The 22,617-nt window shown below is 42.9% G+C and overlaps 1 protein-coding gene across 1 annotated transcript in view; it reads right to left on the minus strand.

Moving 5' to 3' along the window:
- grin3a (glutamate receptor, ionotropic, N-methyl-D-aspartate 3A) overlaps positions 1–10,288 on the minus strand; it is a gene marked incomplete at both ends in the record, with an annotated part of 42,601 nt that extends 32,313 nt beyond the window's left edge. Inside the window, 2 exons of the mRNA XM_083983195.1 lie at positions 1,251–1,984; positions 9,515–10,288. Of these exons, the coding sequence (XP_083839321.1) occupies positions 1,251–1,984; positions 9,515–10,288 (1,508 nt within the window). The remainder of the gene's footprint in view (positions 1–1,250; positions 1,985–9,514) is intronic.
- Positions 10,289–22,617: the final 12,329 nt, after the last annotated feature.

Genomic DNA, 22,617 nt, shown 5'->3' on the forward strand with positions numbered 1-22,617 from the left:
GGCCACTGTCAAAGTCTGATTGGTACTGCATGAGTCATTTGTTTATCATTATTCTCTGTTCACTTTGATAAAATTGTGTTCTTTCAGGACAAACTCTGTAGGTGTATTCAAATGCTGGGCACTGACGAAAGAGAAAACAGCATGCTGATGTATTTGATATGTGTTGAGGCTTCTTTTCTCTTGGCATCTGTAAACAGACCTGGGATCATCCAGACTGGCTATATCAGTGACTGTCAATCTTATGGATAGTTTAGTTTTTTTCTCTAAATCAACTTTTTCCGCAGCACCACGAAACAAACCAAATGTGTTGGCAATCAAAAGGGTAGAGGTTAGATTCTCTACCTGAGACGGTCAGATCTGGCTCCAGACTGCAACTTTACATGTGTTCAGAGTGTAACCTCAACCCACAACCAACTTTTAAAGATGCATTATAAGGTTTATGATAAAGTTACAACGTTATAAATTTCAACACTATCCGCATGGCGTGCCTCCTCTGTGTTGAACCTAATTTCTGTCATTAAACTTTGTCAGAGCTTATTAGAAAATGTTAGGTTTAATAAATAGAGCTAATGGGCCGGGACCGGTGTTGAGGAAATGTGTACTGTAGGAGCTCAGGCCGGTGTGAGCTGGATTTTCGGGCCCCATCGAAGCTCTGAAAAGGAGTATAATGGTGTGACTATTCATTTTTACTGACCAGTACATGCTGTTTCAGATGTTAATGTCATAATGAGTATTCTCATAACACATTGATTCACATTCATTCAGCTGCAAAAGAGCCACTCATTTCCCTCAGTAGTTGTGAGGATCAGTGGACTTGTATTCACCAGGCGGCCAGGAACCAACAACTCCAAATGAATGCTAATGTTCCCCCCTATCTGCTGCGTCTGTAAATAGAGAAATGTTTGCAAACAGGTTTGTCACATCAACTTAAAAGACGAGGTAGTGCTCACGGCTCACTGAGGCTGCTTTCAAGTTCCCAGAACCATTGTAAGTTTAAACTATTGTGTGATAATGGAGAGTTTTTGATCAATCTGCGTTAAGTTAAACTGATTTATCGAGGCATAATGATGTTAACATGCTTGATGTTTAATGTGAAGCCAGCTCGAGTAGGTTTGGAGATGGTGCCAATAGATCTTAGATGCCTGGTACTTTGTTAGGTGACGTGCGAAGGGCTGTCACACAACAGTCCCTTATAAGTGTAGAAACATAATTATCATATTCATATTCACATGAATTTACAGTTTACCTACCTTGCCAAGTATTCCCCTGAGCTGCCGTTGTTCTGTTGTACATCCATACAGTTTGTAGTCCCAGGTATGAGTGCCAAGGCGGGATTCTCCTGGGCTGCGCTGCCCACCGCCCGCGCCACCAGCGCCAACGAGTCGTGGACGTAGTGATCCAGAGAAGGGGAGCCCATGACCCCGTGGGCCAGAAGCCCCAGCGGCAGCCCCTCTGTTCTCAGCTCGGCCACATTCTGACTGTCCCCCAGGACCCAGTGATACTCCGGGAGCATCATCCGAGTGGCGAGTGTCCACAGACGGCGCACCTCACGGATATCGCATCCAAACGTCACCACCCCCGTCGTGGACGAAGGTTCTCTCAGGGCCTCCAGCTGCCGCATGAGAGCTTGCTGCTGGTCAGATTTTGCGGAGGAGGTGGACGCAGAAGCAGCAGTGGAGGCCGCTGAGGAAAAATAGGGTAAAGAAGACGATGAAGACGCGGAGTCGGCCCCTGTTGCGCCGCCCGATGCCAATCCTGAGGACGCCGGCGGCGACGAGGTGGAAATGTTGGTTGTCAGGTTGACAAGAGTGCCCAGATGGAAGCGGGTGTTGTTTTTGATGAGGATGAGGAAGTCGCTAATGTCCCATTCCTGGCAGAGGAGAACGCTGATGTCCCACCAGCCGTTCATCATCAGCAGGAAATAGAGGAGGCGGGATGGCGGGGCCTCCACCGTCCGCATCGCCATTTGGAAATGGAGAGGATTCTGTGAGGAGATAGTAAGAGGAATGAGTGTAATGGGAGAAGAATGATGAGAAGTTGAGAGGGTGAGGGTGGAGGACAGAGAAAGAAATATGAGATCATTTGGGAAAGGAGTTAAAATGTGTATTAAACAAAAAAATAAGGGAATGGGTATACAAGAGGTGAGGAAGAGTTAAGGGGGTTGGAAGAAATAGATGGAAGGGAATGGAAATGGAGTTGGGATAGAGAGGAGGCACAGTTAAATAAACGGGAAGAGATGGAGAATATGAAAATGTAAGGTTAGTGGGAGTGATGAACAAGTGGTGATGGGGAGGACAAAGGGGGTTGTCAGGGTCAGTTGGATTTCATGGAGGACGGAGAAATAGGAGAAATAAAACATTAGCGGATTGGTTTGGAATGAAAGAAAGGTTGTGAGAAAGAGAGAGATGTGATGGGAAAAGGGTGACAGATAAAATGAGAGTAATAGGAAGATGGTGGAGGAGGGAGCGGGGTGCGATTTAGAGAAGGTTAGAGGGGGATAAGATTAGGGGGATGGGACACCAGGAAGGAGAAACGGATATAGAAGATAGGAGGAGAAAGGAAGGAGAGACGGAAAAGGAATTAGTGGAAGGGAAGAAGTGGAATTACTTTCTCTCTTAGAATTCAACTTGTTCCTTGTTCCAAACACAGTCTGCTGGATATAATGGATTTCAGCCTTCACTTACCTGCTCCCATGAATATCATTATTCACATCATAAAAAATACTGTGCATCTATTATGTGTACAGGCTTTTTTTGTTTTCAGCAATATACCTGAAACTTATAAAGAAACACAGCTGGGCTCCATTGAGAGTGGGTCTTCCACTCACTCTGCCAGTTCCATGTAATTTAATTCACAAATGCATTGGTGGATTCACGAGGGCTGGAAAGATCAATGAGTACGTACAGACACTGGTGTGCGATTTCCAACTAGACCTCAGATAACAAGCGTGTTGTCTCATGGTGCTGCAAGGTGATGTGATGAGAACTGTTGATGAACCTGACATCTGATTAATATGCTGCTTTGCATTTTGGCAGAGGCAAAGATTTCAAATATGAGTATAAAACAGCGAGTGGTGTGTTTTCTATAATGCTGTGGCACCTTTTCTTAAATGTATTGTGCATTTTTTAGATTAATTTCCTGCCATCCATGGAGTTGTTGGTGTATTTTCAGTACATTAAATGCCCTCTAGCTTTTCAGGTCATAAGGTAATCTACAGGTTGCAAACAGAGGTTCAGGGGTCTCCTTGTTTGCTGTATGGGCGACTCTGTTATCAGAAATCGTGGAGAAAAATTATGAGAAACATATACAGTTATGTTCAGCATGAGACCTTCAAACCCCAATAGTTAGGGTTCTTATTCTTGCTCAAGTGTTTCACACTTCTAGGTCTTAAAATATAGATTTATCAGATCTTAGTTATGCATTTGTCAAGGTGGAAAAAATACTTAGTCCACAGTTTTGTTTTGTTTGTTTTTTTTTCCACTGGGGAACATTACAGTTGGCTTGCAATGTGCAGTTCATGCAGTTTCCTGGAGTTCCAGGTTAAATACTGAGAAGTGCTTTAGCCGCAGCACTGTTAACTGCTGTTGGCGCGGCTTGGTGGTACAGAGGTTAGCTCTATGACATCACAGCAGTAGGTTTCTCGGTTCGATCCCAGTTGGCATGTTCTAAGCCTAACCCTGCAATAGCCTGGTGACCTGTCCCGGGTGCCCTATATCAGGATTGCCTCAGTGCACCCTGTGACCCTGCACAGACGAGCTGTATACTGTAGGTAATGGATGGATGGTTAAACCAATGTCCGTGACGTCAAGCACTGATCTTTCAACTATTCTGAAATAATCTAAAAGCTGGACATGAAATTCAAAACTTACTGTAACAGTTGGTAGAAATGGCAAAATGTGGCTGGTTAGTTGTTAACAGGCAAACCATCAGATCGGTCCACTGGCTCCCTGAGTGCCATTATGATCAGGCCAGTGCAAGCCCCACTATATCCTACACACAGAGTGCACTGCACCACCAGAATTAAAGTAAGCCAGAAGATCAGAGCGGATACGCTTCAAAGCTGACACAGTCATCCCTGTAATGCTTCAGATAAAATTAATTCAGCCTGCATGAACTGCCAGTTCAGCTTCAGCGTTCGTTGGCATACTATACCCAGTCCACAACATACCAGTCACCCAGGTAATCAATCAGTCATCTACTTGCACACACACACACACACACACACACAGGAACTGCACACACAACTCTGTTTAATTGACTTTACAACTTTTATACAAGCTTTGCACTAAAGGTCCATTAGATTAATCCATTGGTTAATTTCATTTATCCCATTAATCACTCCAGCCAATAGACATGCAAATGAGACAATTATTATTCACCTCATGGTCACATGTACACAAATGGATTATCATTGCAAACAAAAGCAATGAGATGAGGTTTTATTTCAGATGTTAAAAGTCCTTTTTCAGAGAAACAAACAGTAACACAGTCCGCAGGGCATCAGACTCCCACCTCCTCTCAGGAGAATTGGAGGATTTATTCTCAGCGGCAGCACTTCTGCACCGTGATCACCATAAATCTGTAACCTTCTCTTTGTTCCTCATGTAAATAAACAGAAAAAAAGGGGAAATTGCCGGGAAGTGCGGGTGACTGCTCTCTTACATAAATACAGAGATCTGTTGCTTTCGATGCACCAGGAAATCCCAGGTCTGCTGTCACTGTGCTCCCCTTTCATCCTTCTTCTGTCTTGAAAAATCTTCCCCTTTTTTTTCTTTTTTTCTTCTGTGATTTCCACACAAAACACATTTGCTGTGAGATTTGAGGTTGGAGAAACTTGCAGCCCTTGCTGTATGGTAAAACTGCAGCGCCTGGCAGAATCACAAGCCAGTGGACAAATCAAATAAACTAGTAATGACTTGGTTATCGATCTGTCCTTGATTAGATGATTCGTTGTGGGTAAAGGGTGAAAACGGATTAAAAAAGGTTCACGTGGAATTTGTTTTAACTAAACATATAAAAATCTGCTCTGTACTTGCAGTAATTTTCAGGGGAAAAAAAAAAAAATCTTGCATATGTTGCAAAACTTTAACATCCCGGGGGGTCTCACTATTCTTCTTTTTCACAGCTAGAAATCCCAATGGCCCTGACCCCCCAAGAACTTGATAAAGACCTACCCGTACGTACCCTTTCATCCACCTGGCCTTGTTATGTCACTGTTCACATTATTTATGAGGAAGTCCACTAACTCCCCCCACACTCAGCAAAACCCTATCGTTCATGGGTAGAAGCTCAGAACATAATTACTCCAATCTCTTAATCTTTAAATTAATTCACAGGGATGAAATTGAAAAGTTATTTCCAGCTTTAGTATTTATATCCGTGTACATTACAGTACAAATATTCCTCACTATCATCTGTCATTCCCCGAGCCCCCTGCCCTGAACCTGAACTTATCGTGGGATGTGCTGTTCTGTACTTGTTGTAAGACAAATGGCCTCCTTCTGTTCTGCTGGAGAAAACGTATTCAGACTGCCACATCGTGCAGGCCGCGATGTACATCCCTGCAGCTGTTGGTTACACGTGTACAAATGCGGTCCACATCACCACTACAGCATTACAAATGACCATCAAATTAAATCCACACCTGTCTGACACGTACAATCTCTGCAGCGATGTATGATTTATTGTCTGTAAATGGGCTGCATTGTTATAGCACATTTTTCTAGCCTCTAACCACCACTCACAGTGCTTTTCACTACTACTCACATTCACACAAACAATCACACAATGTTTTCTTCTACACACATGCTCACATGTGTGAACATATGAGTGTTGGTCAAGGACATTCTGAGGATTGAACCACCGACCTTCTCCTTAGTGGACAACCCACTCCAGCACCTGAGCTCTTATTATAACAGATGGTACTGTAAATGGACTTAAAGAATTTATAATAGGATAGCTGTGTGTCTAACACTGCACATCTACAGTACAGTACTTATTCCATGTATAGGTCTGTATATATGCCCTTTGACATAATGGAAATATCTGCAACACATTTTAATGCAAATATCATACAGTTGTACATAAATGGATTAAATGGCAACAGATATTTGCATCTACCCTTCAAGCTGTCTGTGAAGATGCCATATCTTCATTTTCCACTTGTTACAGCTGCAGTGTGGCAGGGCAGCAGAGGATATAATATATTTTCACATAAAAACTAGGTCCTTGTATCACAGACAACTGGTCTTTCCCCAGGAGTTTCTCAGTCCCTTTCAACCACGTCCTGCTTCCTAAAAACCCCCCACCACCTATTCCCAGTCTCCCTCGTCCCTTCACTCCGAGTTTACTTTATCTTCTGCTCCATAAGCTTCATATTCTCATGCAGCCTCATCATTTTGAGACTTACATAACAAACTGTGTGCAGATTACATTATCAAAAGTCACTTGCCAAATTATTATATTGTATAATTTCTAACAGTGAACTTAGTTTAACCTTAGCTAGAATAAAGTTTGGCGGGATGAAATGAGGCCAAGGTCACTAATGAGAACTTCTCAAGACTTCCAGACAGTTTTCATATTGTGGAAACTGTTTTTTGGAGAGGGTTGCTGTCGGCTTTCTGTTGGGATTTGCTTGTGGAACTAGATTGAGCCAGGGGGGAGTTAAGCCATTTCGAGCAGTGCACAATCTGTTTGTATAATTGTCTCTTCCCTCGATGTTTCCGTCCTTCCTTCCATCCACTAACCCACCCACCTCTCTACGCAACCCATCAGTTAATCTTGTATTTAGTCTTTGTTGGTGGGTTCCTCTGCTATACCTATACCAGTTATTCTTCTTCTCTGAACCAGTTTGGACAGTGGACACCTGCTGACTCCTTGCAGCGAAATGCTTCCTTGTGCACAAAGCAGGAAATTGGATATTATACACACGCGCACACCCACACACACGTACTTTAGCTCACTAGGTGGCAAGTGTCCCAGAACCCTTCAGCCTAACTAATGGTTTAGATGTGTGTGTGTACGTAGGTGCGCGTGTGCGTGAGTGTGAGTGTTGAAAAAAAAAACAATGATGCTCTATGCCCCTCCCAGGATGGTTGTGCGTGGAAAGCCAAGAACCACACACTCTGTTAGCCTGCACTCATTGATATGCAATAAGTGCCCTGTTAGTGCCACCTAATTAAAGAGGTTTACAGTGTTACACTACATCATTTTGTGTCTGTGTGTGTGTGGGTGTCTCTACTTAAGAGTCGTGAGAGAGAATTTACCTGTTCACACACACGCACTAGGTGTCTTCTCTGCAGAATGATTATTGATGAACCATCCCAGTGATGCATTTAGGGTGTTTACACTTTTTAACTCATTTTTTTTTCTGTCTCCCTCATTCCAGCTGCAAATTCTGATAATCTTCACTTGGTGTATTTGGCAGGGGAGCAGCTTCTCAGCTCATGGAACTGACCAGGCTCATCCCGTCTCTTACTGACAGTCAGGGCTGATTTTCATTAAACATGAAGGGGATCTCTCCTGAATTTTAACCAAAATTGTTGCAGTTGCCTCGACTTGACCGTTAATCTGTGAAGGAGGCGGGTCGGAACGCGCTCAGCCATGTTTGGTACTGTTAGTGGTGTTGCTATGGAAGGTACTGAAAAACAATTTTAATGTGCTATGCTGTAAATAGGTTCTTGATGGTACATTGTATAGCCTGTCCCTGCTTCTAACCATTCTGAAGATCAATTTGAAAGTTTTGAGGCTGTCAGTGGAGTTCTTCTGTTTTTTATTTGACTCAAATTTTTGTAGAGATGTGATGTGTTTCTATGTGTTCAACAACAGACAACAAACCAGCCTTCTTGATTCTTAAATGGCATCATGTCCACCATGGCATAGATAGATAGATAGATAGATAGATAGATAGGTAGATAGGTAGATAGGTAGATAGGTAGATAGGTAGATAGGTGGATAGGTGGATAGGTAGATAGACTTTATCAGACTCCAGGTCCATTTAAAAAGAGACAAAAACACACATAAAATTATGTAATTCCTCCTTAACAGAATGATTGATGGCTCTCCATTTAACCAGACCGCTACATTAGATATTGGTCGTTGCTTTAAAAATGACGGTGCCATATTTAATGTGTTTAGTGATTAAGTGGATTTATAAGTATGTTCTCCTGCCAAGTGGGTCTATTGTGTGGAGAATAGAACTGAACACACAGTCTGGCCAAAGTTGAAGTAATTAAAAGAACAGGTGGTGAAGAGCAGTTCTGACTTTGTTGCATTGAGCAGTGAAACGTCTTCAAAATATTCTGTGTGGCTGAATCAGGGTGCAGCTGAATGACTATAGTGTTGCCCAGGTTACTCTATAATACAAGTGGCTATGTATACATGTTTTTTTTTCATGTACAGACTTGAGAGCAGGCCAAAGGCTACAGTCAAAGATTTAACTTCAGATTGATGGTGGAGCTCATTGAAGATCTGTTGATTAACATCTCAATAAGCAGCTTGATTATCAGACATGTGTCTGATCTTTGTTAGTGGATGGAGTGATAAAAGAGCAGCTCATCATCTCTGTGTTGAAAGGAGTCAGATTAACACTCTATATGTTTACACAACCAGATCTTACCGTGTGTGTGTGTGTGTAAGAGGTTGGCTGGAAGTGAAACTAACACACTCTGTCACTACACTTCATTTTGATACCTTATACTGCACTACCCTGCTGTGCTCTCCTCCCATGATGCTGAACTTTATATTTTAGCTTCATGTATACACACAGGGTGCTGAATATCAATGAAGCATGTGTTTACACATATATACTATATCCCTCAGGGCGTTTGCTGCAAGGTGCACACAGCCTTCAATCAAACTTTTGCTTGTATCCTTAAAAGAAGATACAATCCTCTCCTCTGCACAGACATGGAGTAGGTTTCAGCACCATGGACAGAGCCTGCTCCTGTCCTGTCCTCTCCCCCATCCTGCTCCCTAATTTGATGCTTTGTGCGAACATCAGCTCGTGTCCCAAATTGTGTCGCCATTTTAGCTTATTTTTGGGCCATTTAACCAAGATCAATACAGAGGAAGGAAAGAAAATGGAAAAAGGAAAATGCTCACGTCCTCTGACAAGATGCCTAACGCACAGAGGGAAGAGAGAGGGAGGGAGGCAGGAGGGGAGAAAAGACCAAGAACAGGAGGACGTGTCTCCCCCTCCAGCTGCTGTTTGAAATGTGGGCCACTGATGGCACTTGGTGAATTAGGCCTCATAAATCCACTCCAACTCATTTCACTTACGCGTTTCAACTGAGATAAATCTATTTAGTGTGAATTGACCCCGCTCGCCCTCGTGTATCAACATGATGTCCACTTGTCACAGGTAAATCCCCGTTGTTCTGTATCACAACAGCTGTCACACCTGCACACACACACACACACACACACACTCGCCCACTGCAGCTGTATGTTGGAGTGTAGTGATCAACAGTTCAAATACAACTCAGACATAACTTTTTTTCTCTTCCTTTTTTACCTCACTTTGGCGCGTGAATTCCCTCTGCACCACGCTGACAACCGGCACCCGAAGCGCCAGCGAGACGAACTCCAACTTGACCAACTCGTCCCGGTTCCGTGGGAAGGAGATCATGGCGGAAACCCCCTGCACCACCACAGTGTGACACACGCTCTCCAAGAAGGACAGCGGGTCCTCGTTGTCGGGGCCACCCGCAGAGGAGAAGGAGAACGCGGGCAGCTCACCGAGCCCGGACCCCACGGCCATCACCAGCTCCAGGGACAAATTATAGGGAAGTAATCCGGCGCGGTTCAGAGCCTCGGCGGCGAGCAGGACCGACTCTCGGGGCGCGAACACCCGGTTCTCCTTGGAGGTGTTCTCCTCCCGCTGTCGCGCCTGGCTCTTACTCCTGTTGGCTCCCCTTTGGCTGTTAACGGTGCCTCTAGTCCTGAGGTTTCCGTATCCAGGCGCACTGGCACTTGTTTTAACCTGTTTTTCCAACTTAAGCCGCCGCTCCGCGCTCCCCGTCGTCGAGCCTCCCTCGGCTTCCCAGTCCTCAGAACCGCTGCCAGCAGCAGTGGCGGAGAACACGCGAGGCTGAACGTGCAGAACCCCGAGCCGAACCGTGTGGCCGATGCGTTTCAGCACCTGGCACGGCTGCGGGTGCGAGTGAGCGCACGGCGGGAGAAAGACGAGAGCGCACAGTAGTAGTAGTAAACATAACGGCAGCGAAAGCCCGGCGCCTGCTCGAGACGCCGGGCCATTCATCATCACCATCACCCCCGTCTTCATCATCCCCGCTCCACAGCTGCACCGACCGCCCCGTCCAACCACAGACCGGCCGAGCACCGGGGCCGCTGCGCTGGTCCCCTTCTTGGCACCCCACGTGTGGCCCTGGTGCGCCGCTCAGACCAGCTGTAGCTCCAGCTCCGGCTCCGGCTCCAGCTCGCGGCAAAGTTGTGCGTTTCTCCACGGACACAGACAACAGGCTGCTGAGGCGCGAGATTAGGCACGAGCCGCGCACAAGCAGAAAATGATCCCCAAAAGTGCTGTTTTTCATCTCAAAAGATTTTCATCATTCAAGCCCTTTTGATTACTAAACAGGTCGTGGAATCAATTGGTCAAATACGCACACATTCCAGTGGCAGAGAAAAAACAAAACAAAACACACATGAAGCAGAATGTGTAGGCAAGCCCAGGAGGAATTGTCGAAAAAAAAAGAAAAAAGAAAAAAGCTTAATGCGCATCAAACACATTCCAAAACAGAGGAAATCCACCACTGGAAACATCTGATGGCTTCGAAGGAAAATTATCCCATTATCATCCAGAGCTCAGGAGCCAAGACCACATCACTTCGACCCGGTACTGGAGATAAAAACAAACATTTTTCCCCCAATCTCTCTCTCTTTCTCTCTCTCTCTCTGTGTGTGTTTTTTTTAAACCCCCCCTCTTGTTAAACACCCGGGTAGAAGCTCTCCAGAGCTCAAGTCATCCTCTGTACTGACACTTGTACAGGCTAGACCTCCTGCACGAGAGCGCGGTCCTCTGCACACGTTCCAATGTGATTTAACCCCGTCTTCACTTTGCCCCCACCCACCCCCTTCAACCATGTCAGGGGGAGAGGTTAAGAATGAGTAGGCTATAAGTTGCATAACACAAAACAGGATAGATAGATAGATAGATAGATAGATAGATAGATTCTGATCAGATTGACAATGAGGATGCAAACCTGATGCATTTGATTTCTGCTTGAGTGTCGGCTTCACAGAGAAACAAATTTAATCTTGTTTACATAGCAACTTCATATTTGTCCTATAGCCGAGTGCCTTCACCGTTAATGTTATATGGAAGTAAAACCTCTGCAAGTCTAGTAAAACTTGACAAGTCATGGACCAAGATCACACTAAGCCCTTCATTTATGGAGCAATCAAGCACTACGTGCTCAGATCCCAGTGTCCCTGTTGCTCTCTGGTGCGTGCGTTCTGCTAATTTCAACAGCCACCTGCTCTTAATGGGATTGTTTTATTTAATCATATCTAAGGACAGCCAATTAGATCATTAACAGCCCTGAAGGAGCCAGTGTTTAACAAATGTGCCACCCGTTGTTGTGGTAACCCCACAGGTCAGAGGTCACCATTGACCCAATCAGCGGCCTCAGTTTAAATAGCGACCTAGATTAATGATTAGTTAATGGTCTGATCAAGATTAATGATTGGCTATAATGGTCTGGCTTGAAATGAGAGGCACGCCTACCGGGCTATTGGAAGATCAATGACCCTGATCGATCCGATACAGCCTGACCTCAAAGTATGGGACAGGAAGTGAAGGCAAGAGAGACAGAGAGGAGAGAATTTGACAGGGGAGGAAAAGGAGGAGGTGGTGACCAGAGGGGAAGGAGGAGAGAGAGAGAGAGAGAGAGAGGCAGTGGTGATGGAGAGTCCAGAGGGGGTGGAAATGTTTGGGATTGATGGGAGGAGAAGGGGTGAGGAGGGGAGGGAGATGGAGAGCAGATGATGTGGAGGTGAAGGGAAGAGGTGTGGAGAAGGAATAAGGTAAGGACAGAAAGAGAGGATGAGAGGAGGGCAGGTGGATGGAGACGGGAGGAGAGAGGAGATACAAGAAGCTGCAGTTTCTTTAAAGAATCAAGGCTGCTGCAGAAACAGGAGAGATTTTCTTGAAGATGAAACAAAAGCAGAAAGATGGGGGGGAAAAAAGAAAATAGCATTGAGACCGAGATTCAAGGTGAGATTTAATTGTGAATCTTTGAAAGAGCCATTGTAGTTGTTGTGCCAAAGAAAGCTATTCTTCTTCTTGTTATTTTTACCTTAACATTTTTGCACTGTGGTGGAGCTGGAGGTGGATATCAGACAGCCATATGCTGCACAGGACTTTCAAAAAAGGCTTCAGAGTCAGAATGTTAATTCTAGTTCCAGCCCTTGATGAAAAGACAGTTTAATCAGACAAATGTTGAAGATTACCTCTGCCATTTGAATTGAGCTCAGTGGAGGAAGTTCCCACTTTTAAATGTATTTTCAGCACAGTCATATTCTCTCCTGCTGTCCTCATGGAGCCCCTCAGGAGGACAGTTGTACATTTAGGCACTGTATGATAATTTGCTTCAGCTGAAAGGAAGATAACCTTGAATTCTTTTTTTTCTTTTTTTTGGGAGGGGGGAGTTTCTACTCCATGTATATTTCTTATTTATGTCTCTCCTGGTGAGATGTCCTATAGACTACAAAAAAGAGAGATTTTAGTTGGATCAAAAAAAAGAAAAAAGAAAATCCAAAACATGTTCAGACAGATAAATTAACCATAACCATTGTAGCCAATAGGACCAACATTATGTCTGTTTTTAAAGTCATGTGCATGTTATTAGTTCTTGTGTAGCATTGATGTTTGCTGTGATAGAAAGACATGAACCATTTTCTGACGTCGTTATTTGTGGTTTGGTTTTTTGGCTCAAACATTTTCATACACTCCCTTTAAAAGAAATGCATAAACATGTCTTTTTTCTTAAATATGTTTATTATCTGCTGCACATTAAAGTTAATGAAACCTTCTTGATCTTGACCTTTCCAGGTTGTGTTGAAATGTCTGTGTTTTTCCAGCCCCCTCTGTCTTTTAAACTTATTTTTAAGTTTTTTGTTTTTCTTCTTGGCTTCTGCTCTCTGTCCACTTTCGATTTCTTTATCAGCGGTAACTTCCTGTTTTTTTTCCTCTCTCTCTCTCTCTCTTTTGTCCCGCCAGGCGTCTTCTTGTCTTTGTGCTTGGGAGCTGATCTGATTTCACATGCATGCCCTGCCTGCCTCGTTGACACACCTATATAAGTCTGCCCTCTCTTTTGTCCCCGTCTGAATATCTGTCTGACCCCTTGTCTGATTGAATTTTCATCCATGTTCCCGCGCGTCTGCTTTGGTTGTCGGATTTGCTGGCCATTTCCCTCACCTGTCTGCGTTCCTGCTCAACGGCCCACCTGTCTCTCTTCGCCCTCTCCAGCATCATTGCGTAACTGTCTCCGTGTCTGTCGCTCCGCCCCAACCCGTCTCTCTCCTTCCCAGTTTGCTCGCTGTGAAGTGACTCTGCAGACTCCTCTGACCCTTACACCTGCCAACCACATTCCTCCATGGTTCAATTCTCCCTCCAGCAGCGGAGAGAAGGAATAGATGAAACCTGAAGGCATGAAAAAAATATTAAGAGTACAGCACCTGTTAGACACACACACAACATGCACAGAGATCACACAGACAGAAATCCCATTCATACTGGTACACCGAGTTACCCAACTATTATTCAAATCATTTATACAATTTAATATCATTATTCACTTTTTAATGATATATTCCTAAATCTAATGATGTAACATCTTTACAAGAAGTAGTCTGTCTCTTTTTATCCTTTTTGAGGAGCAGCAAGCAGTTCATATTAGGACTGCTGATTAGTGTTCAGCGTGCCCTTGCACTCTGACTAACAGAACACAACACAACTATTTATTACTCGGCTTTGCGTGGAAGCCTTGATTCAGCCGAGCCAGCATGAGCAAATGTCTGATTTTAATGATTTAATCCCCCTCATCAGTCTGTTGTCACAGCATCGAGCTGCTGCCATAAGTTTGCATCAAATACCCGTGTTGCCTAGAGGATTTCTAACTTTATACAAGTATGTTACTTGTTTCTTGTAATAGTTTTTCTCTTCCTCCTCCTTATGTTAAATCAGTCATTATGTTACCCGATAGAAATTAAGTGACCATGATGAATGATTTAACATAGATTGACCTGATGTGACGTGATGTACAAAATCCTACAGTGGGACAGGCATTACTAAAGCGTGGGTGGATGGAAGTGGTGTATGACTGTAGGAAAGGTGGTGGTTGGGAATTGGTGTGGACTGACCTGCCTCGGTGAACAATGAAATAAAATAAAAAGGAAATTCCATAGTAGTAATACAGATCAAACAACAGCAATTATGACAAATGGAAAGAACTGAAAATGGATGTGTGTGTAAGTAAGACTAAGTAATATGAAATAAATGAAACAGTAGAAATACTGTGTCGAGTCTTTGGGATGTGTGTGGCTTGGTCAGTGGGTGCTGGTAGAACCTCCAGGTTTCATTAAAGGCTGGTGTATTCTCTCTGTATTCTCTTCATTGAAATGTGGTCTGTAAGTAGGTTAATCCATCGAGTGATACGATTTTCCACATCTCCAGTCTTGAGAGATTATATTCTAAGTGATAGTTAAAGAAATGAGTAATGGCTTTCTGTGTTTCGTTGGGGAGAGCAACTTGTGTAATATCTCCCAGCCGGCACAGAGAGAGAGAGAGAGAGAGAGAGAGAGAGATGGGGACGATGTGATCCTGCAGCTTAAGATAGTGGAGCGTTTAATGGAGCCTCCGTTACTGCTAAGAGAGTGAACTGGCCGGCTGGCACAAGTGGCATGAAAATAATCGTCTGTGCTGCCCAAAGTGCAGTGTGAACAGGTGTCTGTGTGTGGTGTGCTGTATTCGTGGACATTGAGTTTTTTTAATTTATTTTTTACAGATTTTACAGAAACAGCTAAGTCATTTTCTCATTTTGTGGATGTAATGGAGGGTTTGTGATCCAAACAACTTAATTGAGTTTTGAAAATCTATTTTTGGGTTTGGTTCTCATGAGTTAGAGCGTTGTAGTGAGGGTTATGTTAATTTTAGATTCAATTCTGAAAGTTTGGAAACTGATCTGGATTGTGCCAGATGGAGGAGTATCTATGGCGCTAGTGATGAGCTGAGGAGATTGTGATAGACACTAATCAGGATCTCAATTGATTGTGATGGGAAGAGAGGGTCTGCAGTTAAAGTGTTTTACACTGATTTCGTTCAGATTCAAATGAGTTACCATTGTACTTTTGGGTTCATTTGAATAAATGTTGTACATCATTTTTCCAAGAACTAGTAGATAATGCTCTAGGCCTACTTGTGATTTTCAGTTTTGTAATGTTGAAATGAGAAATGTGGGCCTTTTTTGTTTTTCCAGGAGAATTGAGTCGTTATTGCGCTTTGAACCATTTGTTGGTGGGGGAGGTGGGAACTTGAAAACTAATTAATCTGAGGTTTTAATTTTAACTGAGGCCACCCAATGAGAGAGAAGCACGGTTCAGCATTTGAAGTCATCTATTTTTTTTTTTTTTTGTAGGGAATGGGTGTAATTGAGGTTGAAGAGCTCTGACAGCCTAGAAATATTAATGCCTAAATATTTCATGTTGCCAATGTGAAGTGAACGAGGAGAAATGTTGGGGCTGCATCCAAGGCAACTTCAGACAGTGATGGTGAAGTTGACTCCTTTGCCTATAGAGTAAATATACGGTGGCCCTGTGAAAGCTCAACACAATCCAACTGAAGAAAAAGACAAAACATCAGAAAACTTCCCAATCAATTTGATGACATGTGCTGCAAATGCACACAGCATTACATAATACATAAACATTTGGTTGTTTTGTATTTGCATATTTGCAGCATGTGTCACAATGATAAAGACGGTTTCTGGCTCTGATTTTGTTGATTTCCATGTATTTGGTTTAAACAAGATGATTTCTGTCATTTTCACAAACACATGATTAGGTATGCATGGAGTGACTTCATTCAGAAAGAGCACAAGCAAAAAGGAAAACCTCTCAGTATTTAGATTTTTTTTTTTTTTTTTACCTCTTCACTCGTAACAAAGGTTCCCAACAATACAAAAAAATGAAAACTATAAAACGCCGATACTTGCAATCAGTCAGTCCTCCATGGTGTGACTTTAAATTTTACAGCACCGCTCTTTCAAGGTCAAAGCTGTATTTTCATCAAACCATGTTTTTTTTTTGTCATCCTTGTTCTGCTGCTACAGTGTGCAGCAGTTACTGATAAAGAAACGACAGGTTGTTATTTTTCTTACACACCAAGTCACTGAGGAGTTCATTCAGCATGTTAAAATTCATATACATGTACAATGTGTATTACATATGCAGCACCTTTCATCAATGAGGACTTGAGTGACAGCTATTCTCTAAGTGGAGGACAATCTGCAATTCACATCTTAGCCACTAATATCTTTTTATGCGTGCTATCACTCATGATTAAAGAGGGAGGGAGAGGGAGGGAGGAAATGATAAGAATATTTGCATCTAAACCACAATTATGTCAGCTGTGCTCCAGTGCAAAAAAAAAAAAAATCCTATTCTTCGAACATGACAAGGTCTAAATGACCCAGTCTAGGTCAGAGAATACAGAAAGGTAATAACAGAAGCTGCAGACGTGGTGATTTCAGTGGAATCCAAAGATGATGGGGAACAAGATGACTTGTGAACATATAAAATGTCAGACTGAGATGACTTAGGTCCAGTTTTATAAATAACCTTGAGAGTTGGGAGTGAGTCATCTGTGGGTCCTGTGCCCGTGTTTGTGTTGAGTCTGAAAGAGAATACAATATGACAAGATACGCAGAGAGAAACACTGAGTTTAGGACAGCAGTGGAGAGTCAGAGAAAACACATGAGAAATACTCTGAAAGAAGCACAGTGTTTTTGTTTTTTTAAACTATCCCTACCACTTTTCTAATCAGCATTAAAACTACAGCAGTCTTTCATTCCAAAGCTCTGCTTTATCTCACAGACAAGCAGTCTCTGTCAATCCCCCTTTGGACCAGCGCCCCAGATTACAAAATCCAGATTCGGCAGAGGAGGACAATACTGTGTTGTTTTTTTTTCCGGCCAGCCACCCAAAGGACAGCATGGTGCTTCACAGACCAGGAGTCAGGAAGGGCTGCGTCCTGTTGTGCCATCTCCTCTGCCTGCTCTAGTTTTGTTTCTTTCCCCAAAATGTTCCCAATTTTCACCGGTGGGTTTCCCAACCTGCCATTTAATTAAGTGAGCAAAAAACACATCTCTGCGACCAAATTATAATTGGAAAGTGGATGTTGTTTCATACACAGAAACAGATATGAAGTAATTAAATATTTGCAAAAACAAAAACAACCATAAATACATATTCTCATTCCTGTTTAGGCACAATCCTTTTAAAAAGACAACAGCGATATCCCTCGGTGTGATAATGATGTCATAGCACATTTTGACACTGGGCTAAGCAGATATAAATTGTTGCGTTCTCTACAGAGACATTAGTGTCACTTCTCAGCAGGCAGGCGTTTAAGGGAAGTTAAAGGATAGCAGGAGGTGGCTTAGAGCTCTTTGATTTGATGATGATAAGAGGCACTTCATATATCTCTGACCGGTGCACAGGCAAAGTGGTGTATTCGGGCGAGAGAGAGAAATGAGCCCGGTGATTCATTTCCTCGCACCCATTTTACACCGCGAGAATGCTGGAGAGCCAGAGTGGAGTCAAAGATTGTCTGTGGGCTTTTTTTTTTTTTTTTTTTTTTGCTGTGAACTATTTCTTGCCCTCGCCCTCAATTCTGCCCTTTCTTGTTTTATTGCACCTTGCAAACAGAGCAGCTGTAACATTTGCAGTGGATCTGATAGCAGCATCTGTTCAGCAACAATGCATGGCAATGTAAGAAATAGAATATGTTCATACAGTCCAGTAATAAGGTGGTTTTAAAAAAAAATACTCCAGACGGCAGCAATTCACACGTAACCTTGTGTCTGTGCAATGTAACTGGTGTAGTAGTAGTAGTAGTAGTAGTAATTGAAGTTGTTGAAGAATCATTTTTACTTTCTTCAACTAAAGTGTACAAAATCTGCACTCTCATCCGAAATGTCAAGTCGCGATCCATACCATGTTAGGGAATTGCTTCTGCAAACATCAGCAATATGTAATCAATACCCTTCACTCATCTCACTGAGATGCTTATTACAAGAGCTCATGTGCATTTTCATTTATCCAGCAGATGACACCGGCCGGGACTGAGAGAATGCTAATATTGACACAGACCAGAAGCCATCATCCCTTTGATGCTGATCTCACGCTGACGTTAGCTTCATGCTAATCGCTAACATGCCACTATCTATTACAAAAAGGGCAGAGCTCTTTGTACGAACAGAATGCTAATATCGACACCAGGACTCCCATAATAATCTGATTATATGATGATGTGAGGCCGTATGGTAAAAGAACATTTAGGCCAATGGTTCTCAAACTTTTTCACATTGAGCACCTTTAAAATGACACAACAGACCACGGACCCCAATCTGTTATGTTTTCGTTTCAAGGTGGCACTCGCTCATTGAAGATTTCTGCTTTTGAATATTAGATTTCAGAAAGTGGTTGAAACTCATGACTAAAATAGTAGCAGATTCTCATTGTGTAACCTATGGATGGAACATATAGGCCTTTGAAATAAATTATTCACTTAGCCTATGATTCAATCCATATGTAACGCAATGAGAGAATGTGAGGAATTATAGGACTGGTGGGATAAATGATTTCTCCTTTTTTGTTGGAGACCTACAGGAAGCCCCTGAAGGGCCCCTGTGGGGGTCCGAGCTTCACTTTGAGAACTATTGATCTAGGCTATGCCTTTCTGAGAAATAGTGTAACCTTACCTCATCTTTGCATAATGTGTTATATGTTACGATGAATGAGGCCATAGGACAGGGAAACTACTGAAAAGCGTAAATCTTAAAAATATTCTCGCACACCACAAAAGCTCAGTCAGGGTTTTCTGAACTGAAGAAAGAAAGAATCCAATGCACTATTGAGCACCTCAACTCACTTTATTCAATAATAACATTTTGGTAGACCTTCAGAAAATGAAAAAAAAAAACTGAAGGAAGAAACATTAGTTACTCTTTTAAACCAGGTCTTCAAAGGAAACTCATTCTCATTTCCACACTTGTGCTATGTGGTGCAGCCAAGCTCCACATCACCACATTTTGGGGCGTTTTGCCTTTATTTGATAGTTGAGAGAGAAAGGAAATGGGGAGGCAAGAGAGAGCAAAGGGCCTCTCGATGTGGGATTTGAACCAGGGCCGGCTGCAGCGAGGACTGTAGCCTCTGCAATATGGGGCGCCTGCTCAACCCACTGAGCTACACACTGCCCCAATATCGACTTTCTGTTTCACATTTGCCTCAGCCGAGGTGCACACATTTGGAGAATTCCAGCACTTGAATGTTTTAAAAAACGTTGCTCTATGAGCTGTGGAGCTGTCATTTACTGTGAATGGAAATGCACATGTACAACTTGTTTTGTAAAGTTTCACGGGTGAAGGAAAACGTGGAAGGGGCCAGTCAGCCATGGTGAACCCCAGAGGTGATGCTGCCTGTGGAGGATGATGGATTGCTTGTCATGACACAGGGTTGTAGTGGAGGGATGGGCAGCTCAGCCCAGCACAGCGCCGCGCCTGAAATGTCCAAACGTACTGAATATGATTAAGAAAGAGTGTTTTAATTCAGCTTTTATGTTGTTCACTTCATGACCTCATGGTTTATTTATTATCAAGTGTGCCCTGCAAATAAGGATTGACATATTCAGTGGGTTGATTGCACTGGACTAAAAATATTGAAAATGTTTTGGGGGGCCCCTCTGTAATATTTGTGCCCACAAAGCATTCATGTGAGAGAAGTCAAGGTACTGTAGATGCAAAATAAATGTTCTGACTGCCACAGGGACAGGCAGAGGATGTTTATGAGGACATATTGTGAGATAACGCCTCTCATTTTTCTGTCTAAAAAAAGTATCCTTGAAAGTGTTGTAAGGAAAGTGGCAAGGTCGGTCCACCCTCGGTCGGTCAGTACGGAGAGAGGTCGAGCCTGTCTGTAAAGAAAGTGTCAGAATGTAGAGCACACAGGCTGATGGGTTTTGGACACATGATGGCTGGGAGGCACGGAGCTGGATCACGGCCTGGTGATGCGCAGGTGTCAATCCCCTCGCAGCGCTGCCAAAGGAGGGGATCTATGGAGGGGATGACACAGGAGATTTTTTAGGGAGGTTGAAGCCGACACCGGCTGCTGTGTTGTGTGTGTTTTAGAAAGAATACAGATAATAAATCACAGGTGCTCAAACATGGAGCCACTGGCTCCTCCATATTTGATAAAGCTTACAGGCCTACTGTGAACTCTTGTGTGTTGTTTTGACTTCTGAATAAAGGTCTGTCAAAAACACCTGCAGAATGGCAAAATGGACCCTCAACTAATTGAATCTATTAATTAGTAACTAATAAGTGCTTGATTCAACACAAATTTGTATAGGAATGTTCATGTAAGTTAAGGAATGAATTTTATTATGAAGCTTTGATTTTGAATTGTGATAAGTTATTGTTTCAGGCAATAGGTGATCCAGATGTTATACCTGTGACCATAGCAACAAGAAAAAAAACTGACTTTTCATACAAAGCAAAACAAAGAAAGTTATACTTTTCTTCCCCTCTTAGTTAAAAAAAGAAATATATGTTTTTTTTTTCTCTCCACTGGTGAGACAGGGTCTGCTTTGACAGATGCTTTGGCCCATGTATTAGGATCTGTGTTAGTGACACTCTACTGGCAATTCCATCGTGCTCATGTGCACTTTATATACAAGAGCAGTTTCTACTACGATAATGAGCCTATGTTTATCCAGACAGATTGCCATTGACAATAAGCACTATCCCATCAGCTAAAACCAACACAGCTGTCTGCGACTGCGGACCCACACCCAGAAATATTTAATTGGTGGGTAAACTTGGAGTAAAACGCCACCACTAACGCTAGAGACTTAACGAAAGGTTTGGCTGTACGAGGGATAACAGCAGTGTTTTTTTATTGCTTGTGCATTAATACTAGTATTAAAAACAAGCTGCAGTGAATTACTAAAACAGCAGCAAAGAGGAAGTGTTGTTGGAAAACATGCAGCCAAAACACCCATGGCCCACGGCCAAACGATTTGTGTGTTTGTCATCCCTGTAACCTCACCACATCTTCATCACATGTTTTTTTTAGCAGCCAAAAAACATACACATTGCCAAGAATGACTCTGCATGCTGCTGAGCACCGGGGAGCGGCTGCACCTCTGCCTTTGATGCACGGGAGGTAAAGTCGATTTTCTACCCCAATTTCTCATCATTACATAAAGTAATTTTCACTAAAAATAGATTCAAACCTGAATGAGCAACGAATTACACACACAAACACCTGCACTGACAGACAGCTATTAGACACGTTCCCTAATCAGCAGACCTGAGAGGTTGGAGCCTTATCCTGCCTCACTCCCACTGTGCTATTGTGATTCCTCGGCTATCTAAGGTGACTGTGTGTGAATGACTCCAGGCTTGAAATGCAGTCAGTCTGTCAGTCAGTCAGTCAGTTAGATACAGGTTCAGCAGAAAATAATTTGTGTGTGTGTGTCCCACAGAGGTGCTCTGGAAACACCCAAAACGATGAGGTAAACAACAGGAAGGAGCTTTTGGACGATAAGCTGCTTGTAAGCTGCGAGAGCTGTCTGGGAGGCAGCTAAATTACTTTGTTCCAATTGGGCAAATGTGAGTGTAGCGTGCACGATGTCAGACAAACCTGACAACACATTGTAATTTATATATCTTGAAGGTGCTTTTGTTTTTGCATACATATAAACTCATCTGGTGTTTAAGATACCATGGATGCTGCAAAAAAAACATAATATTTCAGCAAATAACTTACATTTTTGGCTAAAATAACTGATCTAAGTCAAACTTATTTGCATAATGACAAATGTATCAAAATTGAATGAATGCTGATGAACTCCAAAAGTCTGAGCAGCAAACATAATCAGATCATCAATCGCACCACTTAACTGAGCAGGATCCCGTTGGACACAAGCTGAAAGACAAGTGGCATTTACAGACGACTGAGCTGCTCAAAATGTCAGTCAGCAGGTGAGATGGGGGGGAGGGATGCCGCTGCGCATGAACCCCTTATTACAATTAAATGTGCACTTAAGTAAATTAAGTTTTGCAATGAACATAGAGAGGGAAGCAATCTAATGAGCGGCGAACACGAGTGAGTCATCCCGCAGCGTTCCCAGCACAGCTAAGAACACGATGACAAAGCAGGTCAGTGTTGTCTGTTTACCATCAGTGGCAGAATTCGGGCTGAAAATCCTTTTTTCTTTTATTCAAGTAACCTGTTTTCAAACTGCCATCTGAGACATTTTCAGTAAAAAAAACATAACAGAAGGCTGTTATCCCATTATGCTTTTTTCACAAAGTC

The sequence above is a fragment of the Trachurus trachurus genome (genome assembly GCF_905171665.1).
Source record: "Trachurus trachurus genome assembly, chromosome: 12".
Lineage (NCBI taxonomy): Eukaryota > Metazoa > Chordata > Actinopteri > Carangiformes > Carangidae > Trachurus > Trachurus trachurus.